Raw genomic sequence first — 13,931 nt, 5'->3', positions numbered from 1 at the left:
GGGACCAGTGGTGAGAGTGGCGATATCTGGAGGGTGGAGGGAAGGTGGGGTGGAAAGGGGAACCAATTACAAGAATCTACTTATAACCTCCTCCCTGGGGATGGACAACAGAAAAGTGGGCAAAGGGAGACATTGGACAGTGTAAGATATGACCAAATAATAATTTATAAATTATCAAGGGTTCATGAGGCAGGGGGGAGTGTGGAGGGAGGGGGAAATGAGGAGTTGGTGTTAAGGGCTCAAGTAGAAAGCAAATGTTTTGAGAATGATGATGGCAACAAATATACAAATGTGCTTGACACAATGCATGCATTTATGGATTGTGATAAGAATTGTACGAGCCCCAATAAAATGATAAAAAAAGTGCTGTAAGAGCCCCCAACAAAATGATTAAAATAAATAAATAGAGAATGATGGCAACATATGTAGCAATATGTTTCATACCACTGATGTCTGTATTATTCTAAGAACTGTAAGAACCCCCAATAAAATGATCTTTTTATAAAAAAAAGAATGTTAAAAAAAAAATTGAATATTGCAAGTGAGGATGAGAACACCAATCAAGAAGCAATATGGAAATATCTTCAATCATTTTTGTTTTTTGTCTAGTATTATAAAATATTTTCATTAATATTTCCAAACTCACAACAATCTAGTTTTGTGTACCTCTTTTGTATTTAAGTATTTCTTATTTATTGGGTATAAAAAATAATAAACTACCTTACAATTTATCTTTTTTTATGCTCGGAACTGTCAAGAAGGCAGCAAACAGTCTGTTACATTATTTGAGTCCCACTGCTGGACGGGACGGACTAGTTTATGAAGCACAGAGCCTTGCTGGTAGTATGATTTGCCTAACACTGCACAAGGATCTAAACCCAGGAAGAGAAACCTCAACTTAGTACCTCCGTTTGAGGATTTCATTTTACTGCCAGAAGTTTGAGAGAAACCTAAGTGGTAGTGACGCCAGAGGCCACAGTCCCTTCCTATGGAGGGTTCTCTGAACGATGCCATTCTCCTCCCCCCTGTGCTAGGGTCGTCTGCCCTGAGGAGCTCCGGTCTGTCTCCGTCTGCTGTTCTTAAATTCACTGTTAATTAGATGATCTGTTTTAATTTAGTAGACATTGCATAATCAAGGGGCAAAGGTTAAAGAAAGGGAACAACACTTCTCATCTCTGGGGTGGTGAGAATGTGCTGTTCTTTCAGGGTTACCTGTGGACTTTTAAATATAGACAGGTAACTCGTGAAGTGTACCATTCAGTGGTTTTATTTTTGTGAAGGTGTACTGCTACAACTTCTAATTCCAGAACATTCTCACCACCCAAAAAAGGAATCCCCTACACGGCAGGCCCATAAAGAGACCAAATCTTGTCCTCCCCTCCCACAGCCCTTAACCATCACTGATCTGCTCCTGGTCTTTATCGGCCTGCCTATTTCGGACAGCATCTACAAAGGAACCACTCCATAGGTGGCCTTGTGCAGTTGGCTTCTTTTACTTCGTATGAGGTTTCACTTAGCATCCTGTTGATCTGTGTTGGAGCAGCTATCGGCACTTCATTGCTTTTGAGGGCTGCATAGTAGTCCACTGTGTGTCTACACAGCCCCTTGTTCATCCACCCATCAGCCAGGGGACACTCAACCGGGCTGGTCCCAACTTTCAGACAATTATGAAAGTGGGTATTTTAGGCTTTAGGCAGGACCAGGGCTGGAGATTTGTTTATAGCATAATGGCTCCATGTTAGGTTGCTATCTGTAAGGTTAGCCATCCAAAACCCCCAAATGCTCTTGTGGGGAAAAGACCTTTCATTTCAACAAACAGTTATAGTCTTGGAAACTCACCAGGGGCACCTCTACCCTGTCTTACAGGGTCACTATGTGGCAGAATCAACTCAATGGCAGTGAGTTTAGGGTTGCTTTGCTTGTTTTTAATCTCTAGTCTGTAGGAAACCCTTAATAAATGTTTGTTAAATGACTAGGTCCAGCAGAACAGAAAGCTCAGTGTCTGAGGCCAAAGGCTCCAGCCACCTAGTTTTCACAGAGGTCTGCACAGTGTGCCACCCAGGAACTATGGGCTGGGAAGTGTCCTTGAGGTAACTCCATTTCGTTTTGAACTCTCTCCTATGACCACACCATATACAAACACATTCTAATGTTATAAGGTCTACATTGATAGGAGTAGTAGATGGTATAAACTGAGCAGTAGTAATATAAACTGATAGAACTGGCAGATGGCTTGGGGGGTGGGTTGACCAGGTGGCAGAGGGGCTATAGGAATTGAAGTCCTGTCTATGACATTTTCTCAGTGGCTCCAGAGACGCCACAATGAAACCAAGTTTGCAAAATAACGGAACCAGACTGATCCCTTAATTTCATAAATGAGGGCATGGATCCTGTCGGGTAAGATAAGTCACACAATTAGTGACAGCATGGGAAAATGACTCAGCTCACAGAACGTTCCTCTACTGAATTCAGCCTGAGCACCAGTTTGAAACATCCCATAAGCCTGCTGCGTCTAAAATGTAACTAGGATCCGTTGTATTGTCCCCATGTAGTAATATTTTAAGCGCAACATCAATTTTATGGATAAAATCTTAAGAGGACTAGGAGATATGACATACTGAGTTGTATAAGAACCGTTATTGCGCTATGGCAAATTTCCCTGTGGAAGTTTCTAGGGGACACTAAGTGAAGGGAAGCTGTGATCCGGGACAAGGTCAAAGAGAGACCTGTTTGGAATTTAGTTCCTGGGCACTGCTTGTGAAGGGTGAGGGAAGCCCAGGAGTAGCCTGAACAGGTGTAACCCCTCTTGCTGTTTTTTTGGGTAATATTTTCGTCCTTTCCTGCTTAATCGATCCTCATATCTACAAGGCAAGTTCCAAACTGCTGAGCGTGGCATTCATTCGGGGATCGTGTATCTCTCTCCACGCCCCAAACCACCTTCTTGCACCTTCCCAGGCTAGACCGGTGCTCTTGTTTAGGCATCTTTGGATTCCCAATGCCAAAGGTCCAGGTCCTGGCGCAGCGACCGACCGCGGTGCGTCCAGACGCGTCTGGTGAATCTCCTCAAATGGAACTGGAAGCCCTGCGGGCTGCCACAAGAGCCAGCGAATCCGTCTTGGACGAAGTACAACCAGACTGCTCCTTGGAAGTGGGCATCGTGAACCATCGCCTCCCGTACTCTGGACATTTACTTAGGAAAGACCAGTCCCTGGAGAAAGGCACCGTGCTTGGCAAAGGGCCCTTGACGGAATGGACTGGCACAGTCGCTACAACATGGCTCACAGGGAACAACGATCGATCGCGATGAAGGCACGAGAGCCTGCAGGGCCGCCCCGGCAGGCCGTGCAGCGCCGCTGTGAGTCACGCGGACTCGGCGGCTATCCATCGCTGTTCCCGGGGCCGCGACTTCCAGCGGCTCCACGTCCTCTCTCGGCTCTCTCGGCGGGCGCCCGTGGTTTCCTTTCCTCCTCCCTGTGCCCCGAAAGCAGTTCCCGGCGCTCCGCCAAAGCCCGGCGGGGCAGAAAAGTCCTGCAGGAGGAAAGCAGCACACGGTCCCCCAGTAAACGAGACGCGCGCGCGCGCGCCCGGGGGCTGTGGCAACCATCCAAGCCACCAGGCCACCAGGCCTCCAAACCGGCTCCGGAGGACCCATTGGCTCACTCCGATTGGCCCACCGGACGTCTCTATGGTTCCGACGGCCTAGACGTGCCGAGAGAGCACTTCCCGGAAGGCGGCGGCGCGCGCGTCTGGCCGGGCCCTGATGGCACGCGGGGACGGTAAGGGCGCCCGGCCTCCGAGTGGCCTCGGTCCCGGGGCGGGGGTGAAGTGGGGCGGGTGCTGGAGCCCCGTCGTGTGCGGAGGACTGCGATGTGGGCCGGAAGGGGAAGGAGGCCGGGGCAGCCGGCGGGCCTCCTCCAGAAAGCTCAGGCTCCCGGGAGAAGGACGGACGCCTGGGGCTCGCAGTGCCCTCGCAGCCTGTAAGGACTGCGGCGCGCAGGGTTGAACCTTGTCCGGTCTGTAGCGCATAGTCACCCCCTAAAGTGGCTCTTACTCCGTGTCATTCAGGGCCACGAGTCCGATTGAACGTATGTCGATTCCGGGCGTTGCATGTGGTACCCTACGGTTCGGATGGAGAGCCCGTCTCTGGCTTTGGGGGCTACAGATTTGAGTTTCTGAGACCACGGGTCGGTATGGTAGCAAGCACCAGGAGCTCTAAGAGCCGAAATCGAGTAAGAACAGCAGTCCCGGATCTACTCGTTGCTAGCTAGTGATACCGGAACCTCAAGGAGATGCACCGCTTTTCCAGTTTTCCCAATTTCTTGCCTTTCAGAAGGTTCAGGCATTGCCACTTTTTTATCGTTCAGTTCAGTGGAAAAGAAATTGAGATTTCTGGCGCTGACACGGCTTTGGGATGTCAACGGTTGTACTGTATTCGAGCAACTGAACCTCCTTATGCTTGTTTCTTCGAGTGTAAATTATGGCCAGTAATACTTAGGTTGCTGGGAGGGTTAACTGAGACGATCGTTACGAAGTTATTAGTTACAGGCTGACTGGCATTGGAGAACAAGAGTTAGAGATAATTGTTTTACCCATATTGAAACCTGAGAGAAGGCTGAGTTTTGAGATGTAAAGGCCTCTAGGAGTCCTGGTGACCCGCCCAGTGTTGGGCTAACTCTATGGTCGGTACTTAAAACCACCTGCTCCCAGGGGGACGTAGAGGCTATTTGCTTTTTATGTTTTACCGCTGAGGGAGGGTAGGGGAAATGAGCTGATACCAAGGGCTCAAGTAGAAACAGTGTTTGAAAATCACGGCAACCTATGTACAAATGTGCTTGACACAGTGGGTGGATGGATGGATGGTGATAAGAGCTGTAAGAGCCCCCAATACGATTTTTAAAATGTTTACAGCCTTGGACACTCCATAGAGGGTTGCTGTGTGTCATAATTAACTAGATGGCAGGTGGTTTTAAAGGATGCCATATTTGAGTCTGTCTTCTCAACAGTATCCAGAGGCAAGATAAGGTTATTTCTTCAGTGGACACTTTTCTGTTGGGACTATTATGTTAGGTCTTCAAGTATTGACCTGCACAGTAGAAATGTGCAAACAGTCATCCTGAATGTCCCACTTACTGGCCTTAGATCGGTGACCATTTTTAAACTTAATATATAATATTTAGGAGTAAACTTAATATATAATATTTGTGATTTTTTTTCCTTCCAAATCTACTGTGAGACCGTATTAAACTCAAATGAAAGTTGTTACTATGGGAGCTAAGAATTATTCCAGTGCTGCTCACTAACCAGCTTTATTTCCTGTTATACTGTTATATAGGAACTGCCTATAGATCTTAGTACAATTTAATGTAGTGAGTTGTCAACATGACTAGTCTTTAGTTTTTAATGTTCTGTGCCATCTTAACTGTTTTGGAGGCAAATTTGGTATTTGTTGGGTGTCGCACTGCATCTAAAAGGAACACTGTGTGACAGGAAAGAAAGGCAGCTCGTTGGTGATGTAGGAGAGAGAGGACCAACTGTAGTCAGGCACCTGAGCTCACACTCTGGCTTCATCCCCTACTAACTATAATCCCAGGCAGGAACCCCAGGCCTTGGGTCCTCGAACTACAAATAGGGATGCTTTGCCTCTTACAGAGCTGCCAGGGTTAAATGAGGCATATGACAGTATGTGTAGGCCACCTGTTAGCATTATCAAACGACAAACCGACTTTGTCGCCAAGAGCAGCTTGGGGGGGGGGGGGGCGTTGAGCTGCTGACCTTGCAGTTAGCAGTCCATCTCCTCCCATAATTTAGATGAGCAGGTACCTCAGTAGTAGACTGGGAAGATGAGATAAGATAATCCAGTGTCAAGCCCTGTTTGGCATGTGGTGCCCTCCCGTCTAGCTAGGTGTTGTTCTACACATCAGCCCTTCTGAACGTGCTGTGTAGATGTTGGCTTCCCTGTGATCAGGCAGTGTGGGGAGCAGAGAACGGGAAGAGAGTGCATACTACCCTGTAGTCTCATAGATCAAGGAGCCTGGCAGCCTGGGGTTCTGGGGTAGAGGGAGGCCTTCACCCTTGTAAGTTGGAGGTGAGTCCCAATCACATTCTCATAATTAATATTGTTCCTCATTATCTCCTCCCATCATAATGCTACCTTAACGTTACCTCTTACAAGCTCATGGCTGATGGCTATGTAGCCGGCAGCTTTAGCTATAGGAGCCGACCTGTGCTATGGCTCACTAGGCTGAGGACAGCCGCTCCCCTTTACCTGCCTCCAGACACTGGTGTTAGGTTACTCCTCCAATGTGCTCAGGGACCCTTAGGGTTAGGGTACAGCCCACTTTGTATGTGGTTACCTGTGATTGGGGGGCTTGCATGCCTCCTGAATGTATATGTCTTGGTTGGGAATATATTCTCTCTCCTTGTGAGGATCTGGCTGCTGAAGTCATGATGGTTCCGGAGGTGAGCAATTGCCTGCTGTATCTTGTCTGATGTCTATTTTACCCTCAATTACACAGCCACCCCTTGGGCCCATTCAACTGTGGGGGCTGGTACCCCACAAGACAGGATCACTGACCCTCTCCTCCCACTGCCTCCTCAGGGCTCATGAGAGAACTTGTATAAGAGCAGCAAGATGCAGTTGGTGGGTGATTTTAGTACCTTCTCCTTTCCTCTTAAAGGGATCATTGTGACTTCCGCCCTGGTGAGGACCTAAGGACAGAGCCCTTCAGCTCACCATGAGTGTCACCCCAGAAGTCAAGAGCCGCGGGATGAAGTTTGCTGAGGAGCAGCTGCTGAAGCACGGGTGGACTCCAGGTGCCCCGGCCTCCACACCCTCGACTCTGCTCATTCTGCCCAGGGCGGGCAGCTGGTCAGGCACTCAGGGACCCCCCAGGTGCCCCGGCCTCCACACCCTCGACTCTGCTCATTCTGCCCAGGGCGGGCAGCTGGTCAGGCACTCAGGGACCCCCCAGGTGCCCCGGCCTCCACACCCTCGACTCTGCTCATTCTGCCCAGGGCGGGCAGCTGGTCAGGCACTCAGGGACCCCCCAGGTGCCCCGGCCTCCACACCCTCGACTCTGCTCATTCTGCCCAGGGCGGGCAGCTGGTCAGGCACTCAGGGACCCCCCAGGTGCCCCGGCCTCCACACCCTCGACTCTGCTCATGCTGCCCAGGCACTCAGGGCCCCTAAAGACCATTCAGTTAGCAGGAGGAGAAGCTAGTTTAAGAAGCTTGCAGAAGACATTTTCTGACTTTTCCAGAAATAGGAAGCATGGGAGAAATTTGACTTAAGTAACGAGAAAGAAAAAGGGGGTGTGCCGCATGATGTGGTGCTAAAAGGAATGGAACTAAGATTGCTTCCGGGAGGGGTGGAGTGTGTGTGTAGAACAGCAAGGAGTGGCAGGTGGGGTGGGGAGCTGGGGGGGCGTGCCTTATGAGGGCTTGGGGCAGCAGCAGGGTGAACCAAGTCTCACTGTGTTCTACAGGCAAAGGTCTGGGCCGGAAGGAGAATGGCATCACCCAGGCCATCAGGGTGACCCTGAAGCAGGATACTCATGGGGTGAGACAGGGAAGCCAGCGGGGATGGGAGATGGCAACCCTCGAGGGGAGGGCAGACGGGGCAGCCCCTCGTCCATTTCCTTCCCTGGCAGGTGGGACATGACCCCGCCAAGGACTTCACAAACCACTGGTGGAATGAGCTCTTCAACACGACGGCCGCCAGCTTAGTGGTGGAGTCTGGGCAGGTCAGTGACTCTGATAGAGACGGGTCCAGGAAGCACAAGGGCCTGGGGGTCTGGGGTGATGGTGGAGACGTGGCATGCCACCCATCCACTCATGGGCACGTTCCCACAGGATGGAGTTCAGATAAAGCGCCTTTCTAAGGAGACTGCCCGGCAGAGTCGCCCCAAGCCCAATTTGCTGTATCAGAAGTTTGTGAAGGTACAGAGGCCGGGGGGAGGTTCCCCTTCCCTGCTGGTAGGTGCCATCGAGCTGATTCCAACTCACGGTGATGTGGACAACAGAAGCCATCCTCACAGTTGTCCCACTGGAGCCGCCAGTCTCCGTGCATCTTGCCGAGGGTCCTCCTCGCTTGAGCTGCCCCTCTGCTTTACGAAGCATGGTGCCCTTCTCCAGGGACTGGGCTCTCTTAACACATCCCAAGTGTGTGAGGTGGACGACACCTTGCCATCCTGGCCTCCAAGGGCGCTCTGCCCGTTCTTCTCCCAAGACAGATTTGCTTGTCCCTTTGGCAGTCCACGGTGCTTTGAATATTCTTCGCCAGCACCACCAATCAGATGCATCATTTCTTCTCTGGGTTTTCTTATTCAGTGTCCCACTTGCACATGCATACAAGGCTGGCTTGGTCCTCAAGGTAACATCTTGGCTTTTCAACACTTTAAAGATACGGTGTGCAGCAGGTTTGCTCAGTGCAAGGCGCCCTTTGATCTCTTAACTGCTGCTTCCTTGAGGAGTAATTGCGGATCTAAGCAAAATGAAATCCTGGACAACGTTTTCTTTTCTCCATCGATTATGTGAGCTCTCGATCCAGTTGTGAGGACTTGGGTCCTCTTCACGCTGATTTGTAATCTACCCTGAAGGCTGCAGTCCTTGCTCTTCAGCACGGGCTTCAAGCCCTCTTTCAGTCAGCAAGCTTGTCGTCTGCATATCGCAGGTTGTCAGTGAGCCTTCTTTCAATCACGATGCCATTCTTCAACTAATCCAGCTTCTCGAATGCTTTGCTTGCACTGTGTAATAGGAAGCGAATCTTTAATGATCGTCTGTGAAACGCCCGGGGCTTTACACGTCACCTACTACGTCTTCTGTTTCTCTGTGTCTCGGCTGCTATCTTTTCCCCCACCCCGGTTTTTGCCATCATCTTGTGCTAATTTCTGTAAGGTTCCTCACCTCTAGCAACACACACCACCCAGCCAGTGCATCCTCTGACAGTATCCCGAGTTATAACACAGACTCCATCGAGCCCTTGGCCCCTCTCTGATCTAGGCTGCATGACGACCAGTCCCGACCATCAGCGTGGCAGACGGGACCACGGGGCCATTCATGCCTTGTCCCTGGCCCTGTGCTCTTCTCAGCTGTCTCTCCTGCCGCTTCCCTCCAGGGCCTTGACTGAAGCCAGACGGGACCCTTATCAAGCGTTCGCCATCAGACTTTTCCTTCCACATGCCATTCCTTCTGTCTGGGATCTTCTTATCCTTTGCCTGCTAACTCCCTCGTCTCCAGAGCGAGCTTTTCCTGCATGTTACTTCCAGAACCTCTTACCTGAATCTGGAGCTAGGCACCTCTCCGACACCAGAAGCAGCTCGTCCTCTTGCCTATGTTCTGCCACACGCTTCTCCGCCAGTGGAAGCTCTTTGGGCTGGACCCATCTCATCTCTGCTCTGCACCCCCAGCCCCTTGGCCTCTAGGTCAAACGGAGGTACTTCTTTACTCCTCACTGGTTAAATGTACATGGGTACTGGGGTGGAGACGGTGTGTGTATACACACACACACACAAAACCTGATGACCCAGAGCCCCTCCCGTGACGTTAAGAGCTTAGTCACTACCCACTTCCAGAGCTGCCCCCCCTCTCAGAAATTGCTGCGCACCCCTGCCCAGGTGGGAGCATGCAGGATGGTGTAGCTGTGTGGGTCTGCAGTGTGGGGGGCTGGCAGATTTAAGGGAATAGGGTTGACAGTGGTGTTGAGCGGCCCTTGTCCACCCCGTGACCCCTCTCTCTAGACGGCTACGTTGACTTCAAGCGGGGAGAAGCCAGACAAGGACATGGAGACTTACAGTGATGACGACAGCCAGAGGCCCAAGTGCCCCAAGATGTGAGACTTAACATAGCGCTGGGGAGTGTGGGAGGAGATGCCCATACACCTCAGGGGAAAGGACCAAGTCTGCTGCTTGCCCTGAGCTTCTTGGGGGTGGAACTCTCTTGCACGAGTCTTTGTATCAAAAACAAAACAAACCCCCCACCAAATCCTGAACAGTGATTGTGGAAGCTGCTCCGTGCTGAGGGACTGTTGTAGAGGGAAGGAGAGGTTCGGCCTTCTCTCCAGCTCTGTGTGTAACTCCTGCTCTCTCCCCAGTGTAACTGATGAGATGCTGCTCCAGGCCTGCGAGGGGCGAACAGCACACAAGTAAGAACAGCCCCTTAGGCTGGCTTCCCTCCCCTCCTGAGCCCACCTGGAGGAAGCCTGTGCCACCACGGCCTGAGTTCTCTTCTCCCCAAGGAGTCATTCCTACCTGCCCCCTCCTGCCTGAAGATGAAGCCTGTCCCCACCCTACCCCGGTGCCCAGGAGAAGGCCCATTTCTCTGTCTCCTGGGCCTGACTTTGGCCCTGTCTCTTTCAGGGCAGCCCGTCTTGGGATCACGATGAAGGCCAAGCTTGCTCGGCTGGAAGCCCAGGAGCAGGCCTTCCTAGCTCGTCTAGGAGGCCAGGGCCAGGAGGCCCCTCAACCACAGTGTGACAGCAAGCTCCCCCGAAACAAGAAAAAGAAACAGCAGGAAGAGGTTACATCCACTGAAAGGCCCGGGGAAGGGGAGCACCCAGAACAGACTGAACCGAGTGTGAGGAAGCGCAAGAAGAAACGGCACCATCGGGGAGTCTCTGAGGAGAGCGGGGCAGCGCCTGCAGAAGCGAGGAACCCTGGAAAACTGGAGCGAGAGGAAACTGAGCAGCCCCTCAGGAGAAGGAAGAAGAAGCGGCGGCCAGAGGAGGGGATCTCTGATGGAGGAGGGAAGGAAGCTGCCGTGGATGACCGGGCAGAGGAGGGGGAGAGCATGGCATGCACTGACCCCTGCAGCAGAAGCAAGAAGAAGAGGAGGCAGCGGCTTGGGAAGGAAGAGGGGGAGGGTGGCTGGAACACGGAGGATGGCGGGGAGGCAGCTTCTGCAGATGGGAGGACCAGGGGGGCAGCAAACAGAGCGTGCAGTGACCCAAGTTGCAAGAGAAGAAAGAAGAGACGGGGGTGTGGAGAGGAGGAGGTCTTGGAGGGGAGGGATGAGGCTGAGGGAGCTGAGGATGAGCAAACAGAGAGTAGGACACACAGCAGTGCCAGCAGCAGGGCTCAGAGGAAGCATCCAGAGAAGGAAAGAGCTGGAGGCAACACTGGCCACAGGGCCAAAAAGAAGAAACGGAAGGAGAGAGACTGACGGCCTGGTCAGAGTGGGCTGAGGTCTAATGCACGCCTTTCAACAAGGATCCCCTCCCGCAGAGGGCACCGAGTTCTGGAACACCAACCATGCTGCCGACAAGACCGGCTGAGGTTAGGGAGCAGGTGTGGATCCTTTTGTACTTCTAACCCAGAGATGATGAAGTCGGATGCCTACAGGAGCCACGTAGCTCAGGGACAGGGACTGCAATCCCAGAGAGCAGGAATGCAGAGACCCTTTAAAGGGCCATCCCTGCCTCCAGTCCATCCCTGAATGCTGACACACAGACTTTTAAAGAGAAGCTCAAAATATACGTATTTGAAATGTTCTGAGTTTTACATAAAAACATACCAGTTTCTAACATTCTTATCAGGTAACTGAATACATATCCGCCAGGGCTCCTAGAACATCCTTATCTATCCTGCTCTTTCCATTCCTAACTTGGGCTCCAGGGCAGGTCTGGAATTAACCAGAAACCCAATTCACTGCCATCGAGTCAATTCCATCTCAGTGGCCCTGAGAGACTAGGTAGAACTGGCCCACCCAACCTGTGACCCCATGTTAAGAATCACTGTGTATGGAAAACGATTCCTTGCTTGGATGTCTTGTCTATTTCAGCACTTAGCAGTGGAATTTTCATTGCCTCCAAATGACAGGTCTGGGCAAGGCACTACGTCTTTATTGGGAGGCACACCCACCCACCTGCCCTCACTGCAGACGGTAGACACACTCAGTGTCTGGGTAAGAGGGCAGGTTCAACTGATACTTCTTTTCCAGAGCAGGCGGCACAAAACGGCCCCCCAGATAGTGGTAGCGACCCGTAAAGTGGGCAGCAGACTTCTTGGGGGCCGTGAGGGAGATGAGCAAGTCTGGCTGGAGCCCTTCTGCGTTTCCCTTCTCCACATCCCATCCTGGAAAGAGAACGACACATGACTAGTACTAGAGAGCTCTAGTCTCCTTCCACACTTTTGTTTACCCTCATCCTCAAAGGGTGATCAGCTGTCTGGATTCCTGAATAAGGAAGTGCCCCTCTATGGGGCTAATGTGTATTGAGGGCTGGGAGCCCTGAAGTCTGTTGCCCAGTCTTGATAGGGGATCTATATCATGGCCTGCCCCTCCAGTCTTAAGTATTTTAGACCTGGTCTAAATAGGATTCCTAGGTACCTGCCTCAAGAGGGCAAGTCCCCCTGCCCCCCCAATTCCCATGGTCCCAGTACCTGAGGGAATGTCGATGCTGGCAATGGGCACAGTGACTCCACCCAGGACCTTCAGGATGCTCTGGAATGGCTCCCGAACATCCCCTTTGAAGCTGAAGCCAAAGATGGCATCCACGACCAGCTCATAGAGCTCATCAATCAGCATGGGCTGTGAAGGGACAAGAGGTCAAGACTGCCGTCACCAGGAGAGGGCTCTCTGCTGCCCCACAGAGTAGACCATGCACAGCAACCCAAGTACAGCGAATTCATTGTGAGGCCTACAGTGAGTGAGAGTTGGTCACCGATTAGGCAAGCGGAGCGCAGACTTGTGATCTGTTCTGAGGTACCAGCTCATCACGGGGCAGCCCAAGATGGTGTCCACAGGGCAGGGCTCTGGTGTCAGCTCTGCCCCCATCTGATCCTGTGACTGGACAAAGAACTTACTCTCTCTCTACCTCAGTCTCTCCACCTGTGAAATGTGGCTTGTGTCTTTCCAAAAAGGGGGGTCCTCAAGTTTCCTACCCCTAAATCCACGTCTGCAGAAACGGTTTAGGGAGCAACAGTCACTGCCGCTCCTGAGGGGCCAGGGATGTGTTGACTGCATATTGGGGCTGAGGAGTTGACCAGAGAGACCAGGGAGCTGCAAGTGAAGGAAAGTTCTAGAGGGGACTCCTGGGGTGCACCTTACAAGGAAGGAGACGGGTCTCGTGCCAGTTAGATTCAAGTAAGATCTTTCAGGCAGCTTCCCTGCCCCCTGAGAGTTTTAGCCAAACTCCTAGACAAAAGCACAACAACCTGAAAGTGTGTGTGTGTGTGTGGGGGGGGGTCCTGGACCAGAGCTCCTACCTCCAAGGGCAGGTCGCTGAGGAAAGGGATGTCCATTTTCTGGCACTGGGTCACCAGCGCGGTGAAGAGTGGCTTGTTGGACCTTTTGGGGTAGTAGATGGTTGGCTGGTAGCCCTGGGAGGGAAGGAAAAGAAAGGTGGGGTTCGATCCCACATCCTAGAACGCTCTTGCCTGACCCACGGCCCCTGCCCAAGTACTCACAAAGAGCTTGAGGTGTCGAGCACAGACCAGGCCATCGCCTCCATTATTGCCGGGGCCGCAGATGACCAGGACAGTGGGAGGGCTCCTGGACATGGACGTGGGGGGATAGGCCTGGGGGCAGAGCCGGTGGGGGTTCGGTAGTTAGCACCCAGGCTTGGCTCGGCGGTCCCTGGCCTCGTGGTGCCGTGCCCAGAGCCTCGGACAGGGACGCTCCTCTTGCCCCTCCCCTCATCCTCCGGCAGGGCAGGTGGCGCACTGACCTTGCCGATGGCCGCGGCACAGCTCAGCCCGGCCAGCTCCATGAGCTGGTCCACGCTGAACTGGTACTCGTTGAACAGCTCCTGGTCCACCGCCTGGGCCTCCTCCTGGCTGCGGGAAGCCTCGGCCTGAGCCCGGCGCTCGGGGGCGCCATCGCGCAGGGGCCGCGGCCCCTGCCCAAGTACTCACAAAGAGCTTGAGGTGTCGAGCACAGACCAGGCCATCGCCTCCATTATTGCCCGGGCCGCAGATGACCAGGACAGTGGGAGGGCT

At 52.5% G+C, this 13,931-nt stretch overlaps 2 protein-coding genes across 4 annotated transcripts in view; one reads left to right on the top strand and one right to left on the bottom strand.

Moving 5' to 3' along the window:
- Nucleotides 1-3,737: 3,737 nt before the first annotated feature.
- GPATCH4 (G-patch domain containing 4) lies at nt 3,738-11,520 on the top strand. 3 transcript variants are annotated; one of them, XM_030887872.2, is made up of 8 exons: nt 3,738-3,776; nt 6,678-6,813; nt 7,485-7,558; nt 7,650-7,742; nt 7,852-7,938; nt 9,738-9,829; nt 10,091-10,141; nt 10,356-11,520. In XM_030887872.2, exons 2-8 carry the CDS (start codon nt 6,735-6,737, stop codon nt 11,155-11,157), a joined length of 1,278 nt encoding a protein of 425 aa, XP_030743732.1. In that variant the 5' UTR covers nt 3,738-3,776; nt 6,678-6,734; the 3' UTR covers nt 11,158-11,520. The 3 variants fall into 3 exon arrangements, with proteins under 3 accessions (XP_030743732.1, XP_045154405.1, XP_045154406.1); XM_045298470.1 differs by lacking the exon at nt 3,738-3,776 and adding an exon at nt 3,900-3,977; XM_045298471.1 differs by lacking the exons at nt 3,738-3,776; nt 6,678-6,813; nt 7,485-7,558 and adding an exon at nt 9,116-9,433 and having other exon boundaries at nt 7,608-7,938.
- Nucleotides 11,521-11,821: 301 nt separating this feature from the next.
- NAXE (NAD(P)HX epimerase) overlaps nt 11,822-13,931 on the bottom strand; it is a 10,419-nt gene continuing 8,309 nt past the window's right edge. The window contains exons 3-7 of the mRNA XM_004714711.2: nt 13,661-13,831; nt 13,401-13,511; nt 13,200-13,313; nt 12,375-12,522; nt 11,822-12,068 (exon numbers count right to left, since the gene is read on the bottom strand). Of these exons, the coding sequence (XP_004714768.2) occupies nt 11,866-12,068; nt 12,375-12,522; nt 13,200-13,313; nt 13,401-13,511; nt 13,661-13,831 (747 nt within the window). The 3' untranslated portion in view covers nt 11,822-11,865. The remainder of the gene's footprint in view (nt 12,069-12,374; nt 12,523-13,199; nt 13,314-13,400; nt 13,512-13,660; nt 13,832-13,931) is intronic.

This window comes from Echinops telfairi, unplaced genomic scaffold (genome assembly GCF_000313985.2).
Source record: "Echinops telfairi isolate 266 unplaced genomic scaffold, ASM31398v2 ScPeMD7_7425;HRSCAF=8463, whole genome shotgun sequence".
NCBI lineage: Eukaryota > Metazoa > Chordata > Mammalia > Afrosoricida > Tenrecidae > Echinops > Echinops telfairi.
The sequence above is the reverse complement of the archived record's forward strand: the minus strand, read 5'-3'. Positions and strand labels throughout refer to the sequence as shown.

Coding starts and splice junctions, on each gene's coding strand:
- GPATCH4 (XM_030887872.2), top strand. CDS start 6,735: ATGAGTGTCACCCCAGAAGTCAAGAGCCGCGGGATGAAGTTTGCTGAG. Junction 7,559..7,649: donor TGAAGCAGGATACTCATGGG/GTGAGACAGGGA, acceptor CTTCCCTGGCAG/GTGGGACATGACCCCGCCAA. Junction 7,939..9,737: donor TGTATCAGAAGTTTGTGAAG/GTACAGAGGCCG, acceptor CCCTCTCTCTAG/ACGGCTACGTTGACTTCAAG.